The sequence below is a fragment of the Bos grunniens genome, chromosome 5, assembly GCF_055505025.1.
Source record: "Bos grunniens cultivar Pamir isolate PY7600 chromosome 5, Bosgru_T2T1.0, whole genome shotgun sequence".
Classification (NCBI taxonomy): domain Eukaryota; kingdom Metazoa; phylum Chordata; class Mammalia; order Artiodactyla; family Bovidae; genus Bos; species Bos grunniens.
Window position 1 is genome coordinate 82,291,871 of NC_141169.1, and position 25,144 is coordinate 82,317,014.

The 25,144-nt window shown below is 37.3% G+C and overlaps 1 protein-coding gene and 1 long non-coding RNA gene across 34 annotated transcripts in view; both read right to left on the reverse strand.

Moving 5' to 3' along the window:
- The window catches only part of CCDC91 (coiled-coil domain containing 91), a 397,753-nt gene that overhangs the window by 86,509 nt on the left and 286,100 nt on the right, over positions 1-25,144 (reverse strand). For 30 of the 33 annotated variants that reach the window (XR_015164151.1, XR_015164150.1, XR_015164147.1 and 27 more), the window contains 3 exons: positions 23,557-23,649; positions 23,400-23,468; positions 13,701-13,877 (listed from right to left, as the gene is read on the reverse strand). Coding sequence is in view for 28 of the 33 variants with exons in the window: in XM_086401583.1 (XP_086257709.1) it covers positions 13,701-13,877; positions 23,400-23,468; positions 23,557-23,649 (339 nt within the window). In the remaining 5 variants the exon portion in view is untranslated. The remainder of the gene's footprint in view (positions 1-13,700; positions 13,878-23,399; positions 23,469-23,556; positions 23,650-25,144) is intronic. The other 3 variants (XM_086401577.1, XM_086401572.1, XM_086401576.1) reach the window with 1 other exon arrangement.
- On the reverse strand, positions 17,005-20,445 carry LOC147372524 (uncharacterized). Its single transcript, XR_015164152.1, has 2 exons — positions 18,512-20,445; positions 17,005-18,111 (listed from the first exon to the last, which is right to left on the reverse strand). It is a non-coding gene; the product is annotated as an uncharacterized LOC147372524 (long non-coding RNA).

The following is a 25,144-nucleotide window of genomic DNA, read 5'->3' on the forward strand; positions in this document are numbered from 1 at the left end:
AATGTTCTCATATCTTTATTCTCCTCTTCTCTGAGCTATGTACTCCAATTCCTTCAAAACTATATGGCAAAGTTTCCTGCTCTGTCACTGACTTGACCACAATACCACATAATATCTACATGATATTTTATGGTGTCTAAAGCTGTTTTATAATCTATCAATGTTTTTACTCGACAATCGATGTATGTTTTTATTCTTTTTGAAAAACATGTTTTTAAAGGTCTCACAGCAACTCTACAAAGCAGGTATTATTATTACTGTAAAGTGGGAAGTGGGGCCTCATACATTTTTAAAAATTGGTCAAGGTAACACAGTCACAAGCTAGGACTCAAATCTAACCCCATTTGCTACTTAGCACATTTATTTGGCAGTTAGTTATTTCAATCACAGGTAACAGAAAATTCAGCACAAACTGTCTAAAAATAATTCAGTCTCACACAGAAAAACATAAAAGAAATACAGGTTCCAGCAATGTGATGGGGATCTCTCTCCCTAGCTCTGCCTTTGGTGTTGGCTCCATTTGCAGAAAAAGTTCTACACATATGGTCCCAAGATGGTCACCTATAGTTCCAAAGATTTTCTCATTTTTTTCTGTGAATGAGAGTGTTTACGTACTTGAGGATCCAAGTCCCAAATGTAGTCTTATAGGCTTGACTCAGAATTTGTGTGAATTCTTGGAACCTTCTAACATGGGGATGGAATATAATCATTAGCCTAAGTAAATAAGGACTTATGCCTAGATTAGAAAGTAGGTTAAATCTCACCTAAACCACATGGCTAAGAAATAAAAAGTATCACTTTGGGAAGAGAGGAATAGATGCTGAGGAAGCACTAATAAATGTCTTAAGTTAGTCCCATTCTGATTTGGAAATGTCTTTCTTAAAACATGGTATATGGAACTGAATGTGCTGTTTCCATCTGACCAGTGAGAGTGTGTGCTGTACTGTGACTAAAAAATTCCTATTACTACTCATGCAGAAATTCATCACCTTACAACAAATTCAAACTAGTTGTTCAAAGTAAACACTTTTCTGAAGCTGAAATTCATTATCCTTTTTTTTTGCCCAGATTTCTTTCTGAGTACTTTATTAAACTTCAATAGTAGTAACAATCATCTCAGTTTGGCAACCAACAGACAATCTAATGCATACTTTTTAAAAAGGGATCATAATAGCCAAAGCATTAATTTAGGTGATCCTACTTTTAGTAATACAGTCCATTTAAAAGCAAGCAGAACTCTTAAGAGAGCCAAATTGTGTTATCAGAGATCAAGTTCATTTTTGAAAGATTAACGATTCTCCTAAAACAGTGCCAGTCCAGAACCATTTCACAGTCTCTTGCAGCTTGTTCAAGACGCAGTTCCTATTTTAAAAGTGCTGATAATATAGTAAAGATGTCCATCAGCAGATGAACGGATAAGAAAGCCGTGGTACATATATACAATGGAGTATTACTCAGCCATTAAAAAGAATACATTTAAATCAGTTCTAATGAGGTGGATGCAACTGGAGCCTATTATACAGAGTGAAGTAAGCCAGAAAGAAAAACACCAATACAGTATACTAACGCATATATATATGGAATTTAGAAAGATGGTAACGACAACCCTGTATGTGAGACAGCAAAAAAGACACAGATGTATAGAACAGTCTTTTGGACTCTGTGGAGGGGGGGATGATTTGGGAGAATGGCATTAAAACATGTATACTATAATATAAGAAACAAATCACTAGTCCAGGTTCAATGCAGGATACAGGAAGCTTGGGGCTGGTGCACTGGGCTGACTCAGAGGGATGGTATGGGGAGGGAGGTGGGAGGGGGGTTCAGGATGGGGAACACGTGTACACCCATGGCAGATGCATGTTGATGTATGGCAAAACCAATTCAATATTGTAAAGTAAAAAAAAATAATAATTAAAAAAAAATATATTTTAATTATAATTAAATAATAATAATTTAATATTATTAAATAATATGATGATCCAGATCCTAATATGGTTAGGCACTATAGAGTTAAATACTGCCAATGAAGAGGAAAGAACTTTGATTTAATCTGAGAAATGGACAAAGAAATTTACTGAATTAAAAAAAAAAAACTAAGTTATTAACAAGAGAGGGTTTTGAAAGTTAGGAAAGCAATAGCATTCTAGGCTGAAGGCACAGTATTGCTAAAGGCCCAGTACCATAAATGGGGCTTCCCTGGTGGCTGAGATGGTAAAAATCTGTCTGCAATGCAAAAGACCCAGTTCTGATATCCTGGAGATGGGAATGGCTGCCCATTCCAGTATTCCTGCCTGGAGAATTCCATGGAGATAAGAGTCTGATGGGCTACAGTCCAGGGGGTCGCAAAGAGTCAGACACGACTGAGCGCCTAACACACATCATAAACAGGCTAGTAAGTGTACCAGTAGGATGGTACAAAAAGCATGAAGTGTGAAGCAGAGAGGCAGAATATGAGCTGGAAATGTGGAGATCAGGTCACTAAAAGATTTATATTTTATGTTCTGAAAGATCTGTTGATCATTCTACGTATATTCTACAGACTATGGGAGGCACTGACATTATTCCAATTTGAAAAGGGACAAAACTGGAAACAAAGAAATGTATATAAGAGGTCAAGGTAAGCAATAAGAACCCTAAGTAAGACAATGATAGCGGGTAGGAAAGAAGTGTATAGGTTTAAGGATTATTTAACAGGTAAATTGGGAAAACTTTAATGATTTAAAGGTAGTGAAACGGAGACAAGAGAGGAAAAGTTTAGGAGGAGTTCCTTCTCTGCACTGGCTAACTTGGTAGATGGCTATTTCACTACTTGAATAAAAAGGAAATGTAACAGGAGGAAAAAGTCTTGAGAGATGAGAAGGTAAGCTGATGTACTATTGTTCACCTGTCTCTAGATACAATACTGTTGACAATTAAAAATCTAATTAAGATTTTACCTATACCTAACTAGGTTACCATCAAAATTCAGTACATAAAAAAATTTAAAACTAATGAATCCAAAAAAAAAAAGTCAATACTGAAAAATTATTTCAGTGTTGTGAAACTATCTGGCCTGCTAAGTTAAAATAGAAACGTTATTTCCTTTTTAAAAAGAAGGGTCAGGTGGCAATGCTAAATTTTTTAAAGAAAATTTAACCACTGATTGTAATGTCTGTGGCTTCTGGGGAAAACATAACCCCAAATTACTGTGGCTGTGGTTATAAACTATTATGAAGAGCTTTCAACGTCAGACATAGTTTAAGTGTCTGTATGCACTGGAGTCTTTTTACAGGACTTTGCTAGAACAGCAAAATTAATGACTCTCTTCTTTTTGCCCACTTTGGTGTCAATAACAAATGTGCTTTAACAAAGATTTTTAAGAAACATAGAATTAATTTAATATGAACATCAAATAAGCCAGAGTCATACGCTTTCTCCTTAGTATACCAGAAAAAAAAAGTGCAAGTCTACAATCAACAGTGAGTTGGTCTTACTTTACGAACAAGGCCAAATCAAATCAAGTCATCTCTCAAGTACATTTGGATAAATGTGTGCCACAATCCTTAGGTAGTGTGTTTTGGGTCATAGTTTAACATTTCTCTCCTCAGTTAAAGTCAGTATTAATACAGAGAAAATCTAGAAGTAAATTGGGAAGCAAAAGCTGTTTTTCCCCTTGAATTTCTCAGAAGTAAATGATGTTGCTTAAGTTAAGCCTGATTGCTTTTTGCTTTGCCACATGCTATCCTCTCCACATTTGAGTAAGACTTAGTGGCCAAGATGTTAAGTGCTGCTAATTACAAATTTTATTTTCAGAATTCTTTCCATTAAAGATATATCTGAGTGCTGTGGAGTGACCTAAATCTTGGAATTAATGAAAACATTCCAGGCTTCACAAAGCCAGGCCCTTCAGTCAGTACTCAAGCAGTTTATAGTTCCCAGGACAGTAGTTCTTCAGGCTTGATGTTTCTCAACCAGCTGCCAAAGAACTAGCAGACAGAATGAGCGGTGGCCTCTGAAACTAGACAGGAGCTGGGCAGAGGGTGGCAGGAGCTGCTATTGTGCTGCTGGCTCTGAGCTTCCCAGAAAATGTAGATGAAGGGGTGGTTGATCAACCCTGGTAATAGTGTGATACAGAAAGCATCAATAACTTTAATACCTTCCCAATTTCATCTGAGATACAGTAATGTCTGTTTCTACTATTACACAGTTAATTTAAAGTGGATATAGTTCTTTCTAGTTAGAAAATGGCCAAGTTCCATAAAAGAATGTCATGTAAAGTCTTGTCCAGATTTTATTTGCTTTTAAATATCATTTATATACTTGTTAATCTCAAATTTTGGTCTCCAGCCCTGACAACTCACCTGAACTCCAGGCTCATATTTATAACTGCCTACTCAATATTTCCTCTTGGATTATGAATACATACCTCAAATTTAGTGTGCACAAATTAGATGTTATCTCCATAAAACTAAATTTTTTCTCACCATAGTACTGATAAATGAAGTCACCATCTGAAGTTGCTATCTATCCAATAATTTATTCTTGGTAGTCATTTGTTTTTAAAAATTAGCTTCATTAAAATATTATTTACATATAGTAAAATGATCAGTATGAAATATATAATTAGATATGGTTCTATCAAATCAAATGTAAGCACCACTACAATTATGATTAAAACATTTTCATCATCTTCAAATGTCCCCCTGCTGTGTAAGTCTCTTCCCTATCAACTACTGATTTCTTTCCTCTCAAGCTAATTTTGCCTTCTCTAGGATTTTAAATACAGGCATATCTTGGAGATATTGTGGGTTTGGGTCCAGATCACGGCAATAAAATGAATATTGGAATAAAACAAGTCACAAAATCTTTTGGTTTCTCAGGGCATATAAAAGTTATTAGGTTTACACTTTGCTACAGTCTATTAAGTGTGCAACAGCATTATGTCTAAAGTAATACATGCCTTCGTTTAAAGCTTTATTGCTAAAAAATGTTAAACATTCTCTGAGCTTTCAGAGAGTCTTAACCTTTTTGCTGGTGGAGGGTCTCGCCTCAAGGCCGATGACTTCTGACTAATCAGAAGGGTGGCTGCTGAAGGCTGGGGTGGCTGCGGTAGTTTCTTAAAGTAAGACAGAACAATGAAGTGTGCTGCACTGACTGACTTCCTTTCACAGTCTCTGTAATTTGGAATACTGTTTGATAACATTTTACCTGGAGTAGAACTAACAAATTTGGAGTCAATCTTCAAAAACCCTTGCCTCTGCTTTAGCCAAATGTGCAGTTACTTCCTCCACTGAAGTCTTGAATACCTCAAAGTTATCCAGGAAGGTTGGAATCAACTTCTTTCAAACTCCTACATGTCAATATTTTGACCTCCTTCCGTGAATGTGAATGTTCTTAATGGCATCTAGAACGGTGACATTTTCCCAGAAGTTTTCCATTTACTTTGCTCAGAACCATCAAAAAATCAGTCTGTCAGTAGCCTTACAGACTCTATTTCTCAAATAATAAGAGTTGAAAGTTGAAATTACTCCTTGACCCATAGGCTGCAGAATGGATAGTCTGTTAAGCAGGCATGAAAACACCATTAATCTTTTTGTACATCAGAGCTCTTGGGTGGTCAGGTGTACTGTCAAAGAGCAGTAATATTTTGAAAAAAAAAATTTTTTTTTGATTAGTAGAAACAGAGAACTGAAAATACTCGGTAAACCATGTTGTCGGCAGATGTGCTGTAATCCCGGCTTTGTTGTTCCATTTATAAGAAGCATAGGCAGAGTAAATTGGGAATAATTCTGAAGGGCCTGAGGACTTTCAGGGCCAAAGGAGCACTGGCTTCAACTTAACCAGCTGCATTAGCCTCTAATAAGAGTCACCTGTATTTTGAAGCTTTGAAGCCAGGCACTGACTTCTTCTCTATTGCTGTGAAAGTCCTAAATGATATCTTCTTCTAATACAAGGCTGTTTCATCTACACTAAAAATCTGTTATTTGGTGCAGTCACCTTCATTAATTATCTGAGCTAGATCTTCTGGATAACTCACTTCAGCTTCTACATCAGCACTTGCTGCTTCAGCTTGCACTTTTATGTTATGAAAAAGGCTTCTTTCCTTAAACCTCATGAACCAAACTCTGCTAGCTCCCAACTTTTCTTCTGCAGCTTCCTTGCCTCCTTTGGCCTTCACAGAACTGAACAGAGTCAGGGCCGTGCTTTGGATTAGGATTTGTTGTGAAGGAATGTTGTGGCTGGTTTTATATTTTATCCAGAAAAACGTTCTCCATATCAGCAATGAAGCTATTTTGCTTTCTTCTTATTTGTGGGTTCACTGGTGTAGCATTTTTCATTTCCCTGAAGAACTTTTCCTTTGCATTCACAATCTGGTTAACTCTTTGGTGTTAGAGGCCTAGCTTTCACCTTGTCTCAGCTTTTGACATGCCTTCGATCCCTGGGCTGGGAAGATCCCCTGGGGGAAGGAATGGCAACCCACCCCAGTATTCTTGCCTGGAGAATCCCATGGATAGAGGAGCCTGGCTGGCTATAGTCCATAGGGTTGCAAAGAGCTGGACACCACTGAAGCAACTCAGCAAGAACGTCCCTCACTAAGCTTAATCATTTTTAGCTTTTGATTTAAAGTAAGAGAAGTGTGACTCTTCCCTTCACTTAAACAGTAAGAGACTATTTAAGAATTATTAATTGGCCTGATTTCAATAGTTTTGTCTCAGGGAATTAGGGATGCCCAAGAAGAGGAAGAAGAATAGGGAAACGGCTCATTGATGGAGCAGTCAGAATACATACAAAATTTACAGACTAAGTTCGCTGACTTACATAGGTGCAGTTTGTGGTGCCCTCAACTCAACAATGACAGTAACAGCACAGATCACTGTTCACAGATCCCGACAAATAGAAACATAATGAAAAACTCTGAAATATTATAAGAATTACCAAATGTGACTCAGAGACATTAAGTGAACAAATGTTGCTGGAAAAATAGTGCCAATAGACTTCTTGAACTACAAACTTTTAGTTTGTAAAAAATGCAGCATTCACAAAGCTTAAGTAAAGTGAAGCACAATAAAACAAAGCGTGCCTGTAAGTAGAATCATGCAGCATGCAAGTTTTTTTGATTCTGGCTTCTTTCCTAACTTACATATCTAAAAGTTCCCCTACCACCTATCCTTACCCAAACACAAAACCTTGATTTTTTTCTTCAAAGTCCATATCACTATAATGAATTACTTTAATTATCATGGGTCATTCTCAACTTGAATATACACTCTATGAGTGCCTAGGGACCTTGGGTATCTTATTCACAGCTATATGCTCACAGCTTCCAAAAGTGCCAGTATATGGCAGATGGTCAATAAATATTACTGAATGAATAAAAACATAAAAAAATTTCCCTCACGTTTTCCTACTAAAATTACCTATACAGTTAATTACAAATAAGATGTATTTGTATTTGTTCTAGGATAAATTTGTTCTCTCACACTGAGAGAGAGAATAGTAGTAAGTCACAAGGCCTCTAGAGTAAGGCTGCCTGATTTTCAACGTGGCCTATTGCCTCACCTGAGTTACTATGGCCTTGAGCAAGATCATGGCATCTGGTCCCATCACTTCATGGGAAATAAATGGGAAAACAGTGGAAACAGTGTCAGACTTTATTTTGGGGGGCTCCAAAATCACTGCAGATGGTAACTGCAGCCATGAAATTAAAAGATGCTTACTCCTTGGAAAGAAAGTTATGACCAACCTAGATAGCATATTCAAAAGCAGAGACATTACTTTGTCAACAAAGGTCCGTCTAGTCAAGGCTATGGTTTTTCCAGTGGTCATGTATGGATGTGAGAGTTGGACTGTGAAGAAAGCTAAGCGCAGAAGAATTGATGCCTTTGAACTGTGGTGTTGGAGAAGACTCTTGAGAGTCCCTTGGACTGCAAGGAGATCCAACCAGTCCATTCTAAAGGAGATCAGCCCTGGGATTTCTTTGGAAGGAATGATGCTAAAGCTGGAACTCCAGTACTTTGGCCACCTCATGGGAAGAGTTGACTCATTGGAAAAGACTCTGATGCTGGGAGGGATTGGGGGCAGGAGGAGAAGGGGACGACAGAAGATGAGATGGCTGGATGGCATTACCGACTCGATGGACGTGAGTCTGAGTTAACTCCGGGAGTTGGTGATGGACAGGGAGGCCTGGTGTGCTGCAATTCATGGGGTCGCAAAGAGTCGGACACGACTTAGCAACTGAACTAAACTGAACTGAACTGAGCAAGTTAAATAATCTTCTTGAGGTTTAATTTCTGCATCAGTGAAAATGGGAGTGATAGTTTTTGTCTCATAAGTTGGTTTTAAGGCTTAAATGAGATTAAACATGTAAAACAATTTAAAAAGTACCTCATACCTAGAACTGAATGAAAGATAGCCAATATCGTTAGAATTATCGCCATCTCTACCATCATCAACACCACTATCTTACTATTTTGTGCAAAGTTGAAGAAACAGTTCCATAAGAATAGTTTTTAAGCTAATGACCTAAAGTAAATAGCAACAAACAAATGGACAGAAGACAGATAAAGAACATCAAAGTCTTACAATGATACTCATATGAATCACACTGTCACCTATTTGCCACATTAGTTGAGAAAAACTTTACATGTTGATAAACTCACTAGTGGTGAACTTATTATGAAAAAGGCAAGGCAATATGAACACCAATCTAAATTCTATTCTTTTTTAGAGGATAATTAACTTTATTTTGAAATATAGTGAAAACCAATGTTACCCCAACTGGAGTTCTGATCACTGAGAGTCTGAAGCATTCTCTCAAGATAGAATAAAAATTTACATAATTCTTTTGTGCTTGTGTTCAGTGAACTTCTAAAAGGCCAGTATTAAAGTGTCAATGCAATGTTTCCAAAACTTGGAGGTTGATGTGAATTTTCATCCTGTCAAAAGCAGGAAAAAAATGTACATAGACCAAATCCAAGAACGTATGTACTGTGGTTTATTCTGTAATTAGGATACTCTTTTATGACAGGTGGGCTTCCCTGTGGCTCAGCTGGTAAAGAATCCTTCTGCAATGTGGGAGACCTGGGTTCAATCCCTGGGTTGGGAAGATCCCCTGGAGAAGGGAAAGGCTACGCTCTCCAGTATTCTGGCCTGGAAAAAACCATGGACTATTCCAAGGGGTCACAAAGAGTCAGACACAACTGAGTGACTTTCACTTTATGACAGTTAACCTACCTACCTCTCACTTACCTATATATCTATTATAATATTAATTTTTCTGATAATCCATATAGAGATTATCAGGTAGAAATTTATCAACACTAAGATTGAGGATTATTTTCAACAAGTGTGAGGAAGAGGAAATTAGTGGTTTCCTAAAATGGAAGATTCATAAGATTTTGTGCTCTAGGATCAATTTTATTTTCCATTTGGATACTATTAGCAAAAGCCTTCAGTAAAAGAACAAAATCAGAACAAGCCTGACTACACTTTACATACCTATATGCCCAGAGGCCCTGACCATATTTTAGGCATGTTAGTCACAAGAAGGAAGGCTAGGGTATGTGTGAGGGGAAGAGAAAAGAAGCAAACTTCATTAATGATGAAAGACTTCAGGGCTGGTGGGCATGAAATTTTGGCTAGTTTACAACGGCAAACCTCTTATCCAAAAAGAATTTGGTATGTGAAAAGCATACCAAGTTCCAGCTTTCATGGATCCAAGAATGAGAACAAAACCAAGTTTTCTAATGGGCTTCAAAGACCATGGCCACATATGACAATTTCATTTAGACATGCTCAAGCATGTCATTAAATTAGCATGCCTTTTCAAAGTTGAAGACCAAACCATGTACAGTTTTCACCAAGAAATATCACCATTCAGTTTTTAAACTAACAAATAATTCAAAGCACTATATTTCTCATTTTTAACTTCTTTTTCCTTTGCATTATGATAAATATGGGATTTCAATTCTGCCTTATATGATTAACAATGGATCTCCTAATACTAGTGAATTAAAATAGCAGATTAAAGTCTTTGTCTATTAAGTCCAACATTAATGCAGTTTCTGTAGACTGTTAGCAGGACTGTAGTTCCTGTTTATAAGCACACCTTTCTGTTTCTTTGCATATCTCACAATGTTGTGTTGATAAAAACTGGAGAATCAAAATAGATCTCCTCCATCCTCTAGAATTAATTTTTGTGCTTCTTGTCTGTTTAGGAACTTTCATTTTGTAACTTTTATGACAATTTTTGCTAGTATTCTCATTGCCTTTCTGGATAAAATACTTGGCAGAGACTAAGGATCTCAAGTCCTGCTTGAACTCTCCATTTCAAAGAGTATCGATATCTGCCCAATTTCTTTTTAACATATTAAATTTCTAGATTTAAATATTTAATTAATCTGAAATTCATATTAGTAGACAAAATCCAGGAAAAAAATTACAGCCAGCTGCAATTACAATTGTTCCTGACTAACCCAGCCTTAAACTGTGAGTCCATTTAAATGTGTATTACTTTTTTCAGTAAACACATACAGCACTACATGATCATGACTGCTTGAATCTGCAGATGCAGAACTGTGGTAGTGAGGTCTGATTTTAGAACTTGAGAGTTGGCAGATTTTGGTATTAATGATGGGCCCTGGCATCACTACCTCACAGATACTAAAAGAGGACTATATTTTTAATCTTGTCTGGGTTAATTAGTTAAATACTTTTGAGAATCTAATAAATGCTACAGAGTATCACTGCAGAAAAATCTGCACATATACACAAATCTCGCATAATTTCAGTAAAATCACAGACTGTCTAGGGCCCCTTTCTATGGAACCCAGATTAAAAATTTGTAAATTATAGAAAAAATTTGTGTCTCTTTCTGTATTCTTATTCTATTGGTCATTGTATCTATCTATATCCTTAGCAGTGCCATACAGTTTTAATTACACCAAGCATCTTTCCTTGGTAGCTCAGTTGGTAAAGAGTCCACTTGTAATGCAGGACACCCTGGTTCCATTCCCAGGTCGGGAAGATCTGCTAGAGAAGGGAAAGGCTACCCACTCCAGTAATCTTGGGCTTCCCTCGTGGCTCAGCTGGTAAAGAATCTGCCTGCAATGTGGGAGACCTGGGTTCGATCCCTGAGCTGAGGAGATCCCCTGGAGAGGGGGGAGGGGGATCTCCACTCCAGTATTCTGGCCTCAAGAATTTCATGGACTGTATGTATAGTCCATGGGGTCACAAAGAGTCAGGCATGACTAAGCGACTTTCACTTTCACAAGCATCTTTCTGCTTCAAAGCCTTTACACTTGCTATTCTCCATACCTGAAATACTCTTTTCCCCTGCTGCTGCTGCTGCTAAGTTGCTTCAGTCGTGTCCGACTCTGTGTGACCCCACAGACGGCAGCCCACCAGGCTCCCCTGTCCCTGGGATTCTCTAGGCAAGAACACTGAATTGGGTTGCCATTTTCCTTTTCCAATGCATGAAAGTGAAAAGTGAAAGTGAAGTCGCTTAGTCATGTCCAACTCTTACCGATCCCATGGACTGCAGCCTACCAGGCTCCTCCGTCCCTGGGATTTTCCAGGCAAGAGTACTGGAGTGGGATGCCATTGCCTTCTCCGACTCTTTTCCCATAGCTAGTCTCAAAGTAAACTCCTCACTTCAATGCAGGTCTCAGCTCAAATGCTATCTCCTTAAGTCCTTACCTGATTATACTATTTATACATCGGTCCCCTCACTTTTAGCTGCTTAGACAGCTTCACTTTTCTTCATGACCCTGATTACTACTTCATATTTTATTACAACTTTAATAGTTTCCTGTGAGTTTTCTTTACAATAAGGAAGGGTATTTTTTTTTTTTTTTTCACTACTGTATCCTCAGAAATAAGTAAAGTCCCTGGAATATTTCAGGCGGTCTTTTCAATTATTAATGTAAAACACCAAAGTTTGAACATGGCAACTTACTGGCTTATCCTGCTGGTCTAAGTAAGTAAAGTACATAACAGATATATAAGCTCCATCTGCTTCCCAAGAAAAGTAATTTGTCAACTTTCTAGAATAGGACTGTGAGGCTTTAAGAGGCTAAGAGAATGCTAGTTGTTTCACTGTAGTTTTTACTGCAACCATGTGAGAATAAACGTAGTGAGCTGTTTAAGGAAGACTTGGAATACATTTGGTAGGACTACCTCACTTCTGAAAATCAGAGTTACCTGGCAACATTGTTTGTTCTTTCTGTTGTAGATCTTCTCTAGTCAACTGTACACACACACACATATACACTCACGATTTTTTTTTCTCTTTATCAAAATATGTATCCATTTGTAAGAAAAGAAACACAATATATTTATTCCTGACATGACTGGATTGTCCTCATGGTACCCTGAGCCTATAGAGAATAAATTTCAACATGTCATATACTATAATGTTTCTTATGGACAAGAATACTTACAAATTCACAGAGGAGGGTACTCTTCTATGTTTTTTAGTTTGGGTAATAAACATGTGCTGATTTATTCATGCCCTCTTTCCCAATTTCATGGTGACTAACAGCCCACATCTTTGTGAGGTTAAAGGAGTGGTCTGTGGTCACAAAGAAGTTTTAAGTAAACTCTCCCAAATTAGGATTTAACCAATGATCTTGACATTAGTGGCATGGAATTCCAACCAACTGAACTGACAGACAATTAAACATATATACAATATAAATTCGTGACACTAACATAGGTTACAGAAAGAATTAGAAAATAATCATTATGCTAGTGGAAAAAAGAAAAGAAAAAAAGATAAAATTCATCACATTACTGTTATACTGTTTTCTTATCATAGGTAGATATTACTGACAGATCTGTTTAATTTTCATAATAAACGGGTAATTGTGTGTTTTTGAGAACAAATTTAAGTGACATTAAAAAAAAAAACTATAACATTGATCCCAGATACTAGAAGCACTCGGTTTCCTAGGGCTTCATTAAAATTAATAAGTCATAAGAAAATCTGGGTTTTTGTTCTCAAAAGCTGAAAAGAAAAGTCATTTCAGTTACATTTATAAAGCATGGTCAAATGAACAATCATGTAAAACAAAGACTTCTACGAATGTTATTTTTTGCTTTTTATGCTTGTTGGAGGAAAGATTTATTCAGTTATCTCATACCTGCGATGACTAAATGCAGGTATTAATAGAACCATGCAAATTCAATTATAGAAAATTAAACTAATGGATTTTTAACTGTTCATTAATGTAATCAAAAGATATTTTGAATGTAGGCCATATTTGTTGATATGTGTATATTTCATGAGACTACAGGGGTTATTTGTGAGGTTCTACTTTTACTACCAACTACAGGTATATAGCCACACAAATTAGACACAGATGAATCTAGTTAAACTGTTTTCAACACATATATATTTTCTTTGATTTTATGTGCATGTGTGTGTTTGTGAAAAAGGAAAACAAGCATATCAAAGAGGAGACAATGTAGTTATAATGATTAAACATAAATTTGGATTCTGACTTCTTTGAAAATAGACTAAAAAGGCAAAATTATCAGCATTAAAAAGTGAAAAGTACAGATATATTAAAAATTATTCAGTTAAAATATTAAACTCAAAAGTAAAATAATTATGCCCAATAAGGTGATTTTAAGTAAGATAAAATAATAGTAAAGTTACTTTATTTTGAGAAAATTTAGAAGAAAGAAAATATTCATAAAGAGCTAATTTTACTAACCTGACTAATTTTTCTCTGCTCTTGTATAGCTTTTTGAATTGCCTGAGATACTTCCTCTTGATCTTTTGCATGCTCAGTCTTCCACAACTCCCTTTCTTCAGCATGGATATTTTCCAAATGTTTTCTTTCTTCTTCTATAGCTTTTAAAACTGCATCCTTCACCACTTCTTTCTCAAGCTTCAAAACAAATAATGACCACAACAAAAATATCTGAGTGAATGACCACAGTAATTCCTTGAATAAGACACACTGGAGTTAACCTAAAAAACACAACACTTTGATCTTACTGGGTTTATTTCTGACATTGTTTTGTTTTTTTTTTACTCATATGTAATAACTACTATAAAATAAAAACAATTATTTGGTTTTACACAAATAACCAACTTATTTTCATGGTATTTCTAAACTTCAGAGAAAGCCTTAATTTAAAGTAGCAGTTTTCAAATTATTTTGCCTTAGGACCTCTTTACACTCTTAAAAATTATAGAGGATTTCTAAGAGCTTTTGTTTACATGGGTTATACATATTAAGATTTTCCACCTTAGATACTCAAACCAGGAGAAGATAAACATATTAACTAATTAAAAATTAATAACATTAAATATATATTAATAATGAATTTTATGAAAATAACTAATTTTCCAAAGTTAAAAAGTTATAAGAATATCTGCAAACCTAGTTACTATCTGACTTAATAGAAGAAAGCTTAGATTCTCACATCTGAGTTCTGTATTAAATCTGCCATGATTTTTTTTTGGCTGAAGTGTATAAGAACAACCCAGCCTCACAAAGATATGAAGTAGAAAATAAAATGTATTTTATACATACTAAATGTATCCAGTTGAGATCACTGTGGATATTCTTTCTGATTTCACAGCAAAACTTAACAAGGAGTAGTTCTTAAAGGTAAGTTGCAATAAGGAAAATAAAATCATGTCAATGAACTTCTTGTACTGTTACATTACAATCTTTTCTTACCTTCTGAATGAATTCTTTACAAATGATTTTTTGAACATTTTTTATTTGGAAAACATTGATTCAATGAGTTATGCATCTCTTTCAGATGTTGACACATTTCTCAATATTATAACCAAAACAGACATATTTGTTCATACCACCATCAATCTCATTAGAACAGTCTTTAAGTATTAAAAAGTAGAAATAAATCTTCCAAATTTCTAATTTTTGTTTTAAATCTCTAATTTTATCATTGGCAACAAAAACTGTCAGGTTTTTTTTTTTTTCCCCTTAAGGTGTTGGGCTCATTCTGCATATTTTGGAGAAAGTGTCTGCCTCATACTAAAGTCTGTATAACCCTAGTAATTCAGTAAAATGGCATTCCATGAAAAAAGAGTCCATTTTGGATGGAACTCAAACAGCTGCCTAAGAATTTTCCTCAAGAAAATCATCATACTTTGGTACACAGTAAAGTCCATGGGCCTCCCACTCCTGAGAGAGTTACCACTTTTTCTCTTGTTTTCAGCTCACAAGCAAGTTTGACAAAAGCCATTAAAGCTGACAGTCATCTTTTTTTTTTAACTCTTGCTTTATTTCACAATTCTTTTGAATCACTCCCTTACTGTGTACACCAATGCCTTCCATGTTGTTTATACCAAATGGTACTTTTTGTTCTTTGTTTAATCCTTAATTTCATGACCTCAAGCAATGTTCTACATAGCTGATTATTTCTGATTTTGTAAAGCCCTCTCTTTTCCTGGTTTGCATGACAGCATGCTGCATATATTCTATGCATCCCGCTGAGTGTTTTCAATTCTTTGGAACGTCTTCCTTTCTCTGGATCTGAAGGAATACTCTGGGAGTTCATAACTTGGCCATCTCCTGTATCATCTATATCAAACATGTTGATTCCATCTTCTATTTCCAGAATTTGGCTATTTTCATTATTTTCCAAGTTACTACTGCTACTTGAGTTCTTTCTGCCATTCACTATCTCTTACCCATAATTCAGATACATTCTGTTAATTCCTTCTCAGGCTTTGGCCTTTCTTGCTACAGTTTTCCCCAAATTAATATAAGTTACCATTATGACCCACCTATACTTGGAAATTTCAATGTGTCTCTACTTCTCTAAGGAGAAGCCTGGTAGGCTTCAGTCCATGGGGTCGCGAAGAGTCAGACACGACTGAGTGACTTCACTTTCACTTTTCTCTTTCATGCATTGGAGAAGGAAATGGCAACCCACTCCAGTGTTCTTGCCTGGAGAATCCCAGGGACAGCAGAGCCTGGTGGGCTGCCATCTATGGGGTCACACAGAGTCAGACATGACTGAAGTGACTTAGCAGCAGCAGCAGCAGCTACTTATTTATGGAACAGAATTCCAACTCACTATTCAGAATGTTAGTCATCCTTCAAGGCTCAGTTCAAAAGAAATTTACTATTAAAAACTACTACGACATGGAAACACAATCTATGCACTCGTAATACTTTAATGTGTTCCTTTTTACCTTATTAGTACATAAGGGAGGTTTTTTAATCTGATTGTAAATTCTTTAAGAAAAAGACAAAATCATAGTCATTCTTGAACTTCCACCCCAGCATAGTGATTTGTACATAGGAGACTTTCAACATGCGTTTGCTAAATTTAAATATAAATCCAAAACCCAACACTCAGTGCTCTATTTGTGTTAAAAAATTTAGTAAACAGAAACTTCAATTAAATAGTGCCAGGAGACCATAAGATAGAACATGCTGTGACATGGCAGAGCCCAGCGGGAAGAAGCAAGACTCCTCTACTTTCCCTTGAGAATTCAGCCAATGAAATGCCATGGACTCTGTTCACCATGGCCCTCCCAACTTCCCTTTCTTCTTCCTCCCTCCCCGTATGGGGACTTGCACATGGCTCACAATATGGTTGCAGACCCTGAATTGCAATTCCCTGACAATCCTGAACAGATGCATCATTGCTGGAGAAATATCTGGCATTCTATTTATTTTAGGTCAACACTCTGGTGGCCTGCATAGGGATCAGAGAAGACGCCTGAAGGCTCTGGGGCTACTGAACAGATATGGAACCCAGTGTTACTCACTGCTTTCTTGTTGACTGGAGTTTTGCAGGTACACCTTTCTCCTAGATCCCAAGTTCATGCCCTCTTTGTGTTTGAGGCTCTCCAGGTTTTATTCAGACTCTGTTTTAAGGTTTTGCATTTCTGCTAAAGGCGTTGTTCTGCATGCATTTGGTGCTTCGGTCTGATTTTGAGTTCAGACTGTTTCCATTGAAGCTGGCTGGAAATGCCTTCAGTCCATTCCTTTGGGAACAGTGACTTCTTCACTGAAACTGTATCTGTTTTTCATCCTTAGGCCAATTCTTTGGAAGGGACTATTCTCTGGAAATTGACTGAAAAGGTCTTTGGCCTGGCTTTTCCAGGGCCACGCTGTCTCCTTAGAACTGACTGGTGATAGCTTATAAGCTGTTTGAGCTGTAAGCTGTTAAACTGTTTGAAATTGTCCTTTTAATCTAGAGAAAAACCTCTGAGAAATGAGATCCCACTTATCTAAGTATTTTGAGGTCACTCCCCCTACAGGGACTCCAGCTAAACTGATCTTTAAAAAGGATAGTGCTAATCCTCCTAATGCTCATTTTTGGAAAAAAGAAAAGAAAAAAAGAAAACTGATGTGACTAAAGACAAGTTAGAATATCAGTGGCCATTATGGGAAACTTTTGAAATTTCTAAACTTAATTTCCTTAAAACTGAATTAGATCACAACAGTTCAAAACCTTTCAGAACAGAGTGGTATGCCTGTTTTGATTGGTATCTTAAGACTTCTCACCATTATCTAAAGCTGAAAATAGTCTCTCTACAAAATAAGATTTTAAGGTTAACTGAGGCAAACAAACAATTAAAGAAAGATGAAATGGTTCCAAAAGCCTCAGGCTCTTCTTCCTTGGTTTCCCCAGCACTATCTTTCTCATCCTTGGATCTTCTTGGCCGGACTCTGCCTCTGGCACCATGTTCCTCCCACCTTTCTGTGCCCTTGATGCCTCCTCTATATCCCATAGTAATTATCCTATCAAACTTACCCTTTTTTCTAAAACTCTTCCCACTCCATTTTCCTCTGAAATATTCAGAACTTTTCTTGTAAAACTAAGCCTTCTGAGGATCCAGAAGTTAAAGTTTTAATTTCTTATATTCTCTGAACTAAAATTGAACTGCAAGTCATAATAAAATATTTTCTCAAAGTAAACTGAAGATCCTCATACATTTGCTGAGGAATTTAATACAGTCATTCAAACTTATCAACAGTGTTCCTCTGACTCATGTCAGCTAGTTCATATGCTTGTTGGTTAAGGCCAGGCCCAGCATAGGATGAAAACCGCTAACTGGGAAAATCCTGAAAGGTCAGGCAATCATTAGATGACTTCATCGAGCAATTCCTGGGGCTTTTTCAAAACCTGTAGATTGAAACAGAATTCAGGATTGCACACAAAAATTGGATGACCCTTTTTATGACTACTATAATCAACTTCAGAATGCTTTTAAGAAAATTCTGGTCTTTCTTCAGATGTTGATTCCACCCAGGCAGCTTTGAATTCTGTATTATTAATAGGCTGAACTGGGACCTCTTTCTTTCCATCTGGTAAAAAGGATGAGGATGGAATGGAAAACTATGTCTACTTCAGACTTAATTAATCTAGCAAACCAGCTCTCTCACACTCTAGATGAGTCACTGGAAAAGAAGAATACCAGGTTTCCTAATCTTTAAATCCAGCAAATGAAGACTTCTAAATGAAACCAAAACCTTCCCAGTTTCTGCTATAATTGCAAAGAGCCAGGCCACTGGAAAAGACTTACAAATTTAGGTACTTTCAGTGTTTTCGATCCTCTAACCAGCCTTTCTCTTGTCCTTTCAATTCTCAGTTGCAGGGTTTTGAGGAACTACAGGGTCTCTTCCCAGTCCTCCCTCTCAGTTGGCTTGGGGAAATATTTTTCGTGATTGAGGATGAATCTCTTCCTGTCTTAACCAACAACAAAGGCATAGTCTCAGGGTTCCATCTCATTACTATAATGCAGCTCCTGCTGCAGTTCAAATATCTAATGAACTTCTTTTATTCATGGTCTATAGATTTCAGAGTGGACTGAAAGAAGCCTCCCCTCACAGACAGGATATTCTCTCTTCTGTGGCTAAGGTACTTTTAAAAAAGTTTGTCCCTACCTGAGGAGCTCATTTCAAACATCATAGTGATCTAGAAATCCATTTTACTGGCTATGCACTTCAACAAGTTTGTGTTGTTTAGCTGGTTTTAAAACATTTTCACTGTGCTTGTTGTTTGTTGCTACTTAGTCACTAAGCCATGTCCAACCCTTTGCAACTCCATGGACTGCAGCATGCCAGGCTTCTCTGCCCTTCACTATATGCTGGAGTTTGCCCAAACTCATGCCCATTGAGTCCATCATCTCATTCTCTGCTGCCACCTTCTGCTTTTGCCTTCAATCTTTCCCAGCATCAGGGTATTTTCCAATGAGTTAGCTCTTTATATCAGGTGGCCAAAGTACTGGAGCTTCAGCTTCAGAATCAGTTCTTCCAGTGAATAGTTAGAATTCATTTCCTTTAGGATTGACTGGTTTGATCTCCTTGCAGTCCAAGGGACTCTCAAGAGTCTTCTCCAGCACCATAATCAAAAGCATCAATTCTTCAACCCTCATCCTTCTTTAAGTATGGTCCGCCTCTCACATCCACATACGACTACTAGAAAAACCATAGCTTTGATTATACGGACTTTGTCCGTAAAGTGATGTCCTTGCTTTTTAATACGCTGTCTAGGTTTGTCATAGCTTTCTTCCAAGGAGCAAGTGTCTTAATTTCATGGCTGCAGTCACTGTATGCAGTGATTTTAGAGCCCAATAAAAAAAAAGTCTATCACTGTTTCCACTTTTTCCCCTTCTATTTGCCATGAAGTGATGGGACTGGATGCCATGATCTTAGTTTTTTCATGTTGAGTTTCAAGCCAGCTTTGTCACTCTTCTGTTTCCACCTCATCAAGAGGCTCTTTAGTTCCTCCTCACGTCTCTCCCATTAGAGTAGCATCTTCTGCATAACTGGAGGTTGCTGCTATTTCTCCCAGCAATCTTGAATCCAGCTTGTGCTTCATCTACCCTGGCATTTTGCATGATGTACTATGCATGTAAGTTAAATAAGCAAGATGACGATATATAGCCTTGTCTTCTCCTTTTCCATGAACCAGTCAGTTGTACCATGTCCAGGTCCACTGCTTCTTGACCTGAATACGGGTTTCTCAGGAGACAGGTAAAGTGGTCTGCTACTCTCATCTCTTTAAGAATTTTCTAGTTTGTTGTGATCCATACAAACACTTTAGTGTAGTCAGTGAAAAGACGTAGTTGTTTTTCTGGAATTCATTTGCTTTCTATATCATCCAACAAATGGATCACAGCCTTGTCATGGTGAAGGGGCTTGTGTAACTCAATGAAGTTCATGACCACCAAAGATGGATGGGTTATAGTGAAGAGTTTTGAAAAAATGTGGTCCACTGGAGGAGGGAATGGCAAACCACTCCAATATTCTTGCTGTGAGAACCCCATGAACAGTATGAAAAGGCAAAAAGGTATGGCACCAGAAGATAAATCCTCCAGGTTGGAAGGTGTCCAATATGCTACTAGGGGAAAGTGAAGGGCAATTATTAATAGTTCCAGAAATAATTCAGAGGTTGGGCCAAAAGAGGAATGATACTCAGCTGTGGATGTTCCTGGTGGTGAAAGTAAATCTGAAGCTGTTAAAAAAAAAAGAATATCACATAGGAACCTGGAATGTCAGGTTTGTGAATCAAGGTAAATTAGATATGGTCAAGCAGGAGATGGCAAGAGTAAACATCGATGTATTAGCAATTAGTGAACTAAATTGGATGAGAATGGTGAATTTAATTCAGAGCACCATTATATCTACTACTGTGGGTAAGAATCCTTTAGAAGAAATGGAGTAGCTGTCATAGTCAACAAAAAGTCCAAAATGCAGTACTTGGGTGCAATCTCAAAAATGACAGAATGATCTTGGTTCATTTCCAAGGCAAGCCATTCAACATCATAGTAATCCAAGTCTATGCCCTGACCACTAATGCTGAAGAAGCTGAAGTTGGCCAGTTTTATGAAGATCTACAAGACGTTCTAGAACTAACACCAAAACAATATATCCTTTTCATCATAGGGGACTGAAACATAAAAGTAAGAACTCAAGAGATACTTGGAGTAACAGGTAAATGTGGCCTTGGAGTACAAAATAAAGCAGGGCAAAGGCTAACTAAGAGTTTGTCAAGAGAACACACTGATCATAGCAAACAGCCTTTTGCAACAACAGAAGAGACAACTCGACACATGGACACCAAAGTGTTAGTCCCTCAGTCATCTACAACTCTTTGCAACCCCTTGGACTCTAGCCCACCAGGCTCCTCTGTCCACGGAATTCTCCAGGCAAGAATACTGGAGTAGGGAGCCATTCCTTTCTCCAGGGAATCTTCCTGACCCAGGGATCAAAGTCAGGTCTCCTGATTACAGATGTATTCTTTACTGTCTGAGCCACCAGGGAAATCCCTACACATGGACATCACCAGATGATCAATGCCAAAATCAGACATTATATTCTTTGCAGCCAAAGATGGAGAAGCTCTATACAGTCAGCAAAATTAACACCTGGGGCTTACTGTGGCTCAGACCATGAGCTCCTTATTGCAAAATTCAGGTTTTCCTGCTTTCTTCAATCTAAGCAAGGTAGAGAAAGTAGGCCATTCACTGTGCTTACCACCCTTAATCCCTCTGGCTTAGCTGAATACACTCATAGCATACTGAGATTCAGTTAGCAAAATTTCTTTCCAAATCCCAGGTCCACCCCTTTTGGAACTCATATAATGCTCACCCCTCTTAAAAAATATTTATTTACTTTGCTGTACCTGATCTAAGTTACAGCATGCGGGGCCTTTGATCTTGTGGCATACGGGATCTTCAGTTATGGCATGCAGGACCAAAGAGTTCACATGACACAATTAAATCATTCCAAATGTCACAACTAAACTGTCACCCTCCAAGACAGTCACAAGACATCCAATGCACTTGGCTCCTGCCTTTTTGGACCCACAACTAACAAAAGGAGTGATACTCCAATATTGCAAAGGCCTAGTTGTTCCCATTAAGAACAACCATGAAGAACATGTTTCCATGAAGAACAACTGTGCCTTGGTAGAGGAAGCCTTTTCACAACATACCCTTGAGAGGTGACGACCTTAAGCATCATACCTTGCACCTGGAATGTGCCTACTGGAAGACATACTTCCAGAAGAATGCTCTTCCACCTCACTGAAGAGGCCCCTATCAGGCACTGATAACTAGCCCCTGCACTATCAAACTCCAAGGAACAGACTCTTGGATTCACAGTACATAGCTTAAGAAAGCATGGAACCCCAACTGGTCATGCACGTCATCTGGTGACCTGAAAGTAAAGACTTCCTGGAAATGAAGTCGATGACATCTGATGAGATAGTTTTCCCCAGATACCTAGACCAGGCTTGTTAGAAGTTTGCCACCAAACCTTTGATGATGATGATATAACACTTCAGATGATCTCTGATGTCTACAATTTTGATAACATGTGGACTTTAGATAAAAACTGCCTAAGATGTCTCCCTCCTACCCCTCCTTCTTACTTGAATGCAACTGCAACAGTTCTCCAACCTGCACCACTTTCCTTCTGACAATGATGGACAAAAATTGCTGTAACCAGAAACCCTGGTTCTTAATCTGTGATGTTTTCAGAGAAAGCTCTTGATCAAAGGGGAAAATGTAAAAAAATTCAGAAACAGAAACCTCAATTAAATAGTGTCAGGAGACCCCTTTAAGGGGGAGCTGTCACACCCTGCAACTATAGTAGAGCCCAAGAGGAAGAAGAAAGACCCCTCTTCTTTCCTGCCAGGGACTCAGCCAACGACAAGCCATGAACTCTGTATTTCCTGCAACCCTTACAACTTCCTTTCCTCTCTATTAAAGTGTTCTTATTGCCACATGGGAATTTGTATGTGGCTTGGACGCTAGCAGACCCCAAATTGAAATTCTCTCATAATACTGAAAAAACGTACTTTTGTTGGACAAATATCTGATGGTGTATTTCAGGTCAGCATATGTATACATTAGCATACATATATTTAAAATCTATGCATATACTACACAGATGATTTATTTCAAAGTTGGCTTTAAAAATCATACACCTTGATAAATGCATATGTACATACAAATAAACACATATACTCAATACTTGTGTGATACCTGTCAAATACCAAGTGGATATTGTTGCACCTATGTAGATATATTGTTTTTAACATATGATTGATAATCTAAATGTAAAGCATTTCAATATCATTACCGTGTGTAATGTATGTTTAATAAGAATACAAACAGCAGAAGAGGAAAAAAATTCTTAAGTTTTCTGGATGAAATATTTTAAAAGTATACTGAGTATACCATTAATGAACTCAGTTTATTAATTACACTTACTTACAAAGAAATTTATTACTGATGGGTCTATACCAGGTAAATACTTATGCATAAATATAACAAAAACAATTCTTACATGAGACCAACAACATTCACTTTAGGCTTTGAGGAGGGGGTAAACATAAAAACAATTGGACTAATAAAAAGTATTAGAATTAAACCTCACAATAAACTTTGCAGATAGAAATACCTTTGCAGCAGATATTAATGCTTCTTTATTTTTTTGCCTTTCTTCCTCCAAACATTTTTCCAATATTTCCTGTAAATGATAAGACAGTTAGACATTACAGTATTATTTGGGACAACAGAACATTCTTTCCACACTCTAAGCAAAATTAAAATATTACCTTCTGTTCTTGAGATTGCTGAGTCAAAGCTTCCTTTATTTTTTCTTTTAACAGTTCCTTCTCTGTGTCAAGCATTTCAAGGAGCCTCTGATGCTACAAGGAAAGTTAACTGCATTACGATTATGGCTCTGAGATAGATAACCTATCAACACGGAGAACAGCTGGTAGAATTCATTTGAAGTAGTTACCAGGGGAAATAAGAAAGTTGGCTAAAATGAGGGCTTAGGAGCCAAAAAATCTGAATTCCCATTTTTTTCATCAGTCAAGACATACTTTTTTAATCCCCAAATTCAGTATAGTAGATGACATGAAATTTAATTTGAAAGATATTCCAAATATGAAGTGAATCAGAAAATGATAAAATGTCCTTTTCCAAAATTAAACTTGGCAAATATACTCATTAAAATTATTAGTAGCTTACAGTGAGAGCAATCAGATTATAACTGATGTCTGCCTGATGAAATATTATCCTAACAGAATATTTGTGTTTCTAGTAAAGTACTGCTAAAGAAATTGAAAGATCATTAGTCTCATCCTAAGATTTTGCTAGAGATTCAAAAAAAAAAAAAAAAATAAATCTATGAAAGTAGTCAAAGGAATAGTATTGTGATAGCTAATGTTAAAGAATACAGAGTTCATGTATTCATTTTTATTCAACTGTAGTAGTAAAAAAGCACACAGAGTCATTATCAAATTATCATAATTCAAACTTGGAGTTTGAATGAAGTTTTGTTGAAAAATTTGACCTCTATGGCCTCAACACCTTCAATATAGATAAGCCAGATACTTGCTCTGAACAGTGCTCTCAGGGAAAGCAAAATACATGTATTCCCATTCACACAGATTTCACCTCAGTTATTAAAGGCAAATAAGATATTTTCTCAGATTTATAACTATTTACATAAGTTCAGTTCAGTTCAGGTCAGTCGCTTAGTCGTGTCTGACTCTTTGCGACCCCATGAATCGCAGCACACCAGGCCTCCCTGTCCATCACCAACTCCCGGAGTTCACTCAGACTCATGTCCATCGAGTCGGTGATGCCATCCAGCCATCTCATCTTCTGTCGTCCCCTTCTCCTCCTGCCCCCAATCCCTCCCAGCATCAGAGTCTTTTCCAATGAGTCAACTCTTCGCATAAGGTGGCCAAAGTACTGGAGTTTCAGCTTTAGCATCATTCCTTCCAAAGAAATCCCAGGGCTGATCTCCTTTAGAATGGACTGGTTGGATCTCCTTGCAGTCCAAGGAACTCTCAAGAGTTTTCTCCAACACCACAGTTCAAAGGCATCAATTTTTTGGCGCTGAGCTTTCTTCGAAGTCCAACTCTCACATCCATACATGACCACTGGAAATACCATAGCCTTGACTAGACAGACCTTTGCTGGCAAAGTAATGTCTCTGCTTTTCAATATGCTATCTAGGTTGGTCATAACTTTCCTTCCAAGGAGTAAGCGTCTTTTAATTTCATGGCTGCAATCACCATCCACAGTGATTTTGGAGCCCCCAAAAATAAAGTCTGACACTGTTTCCACTGTTTCCCCATCTATTTCCCATGAAGTGATGGGACCAGATGCCATGATCTTCGTTTTCTG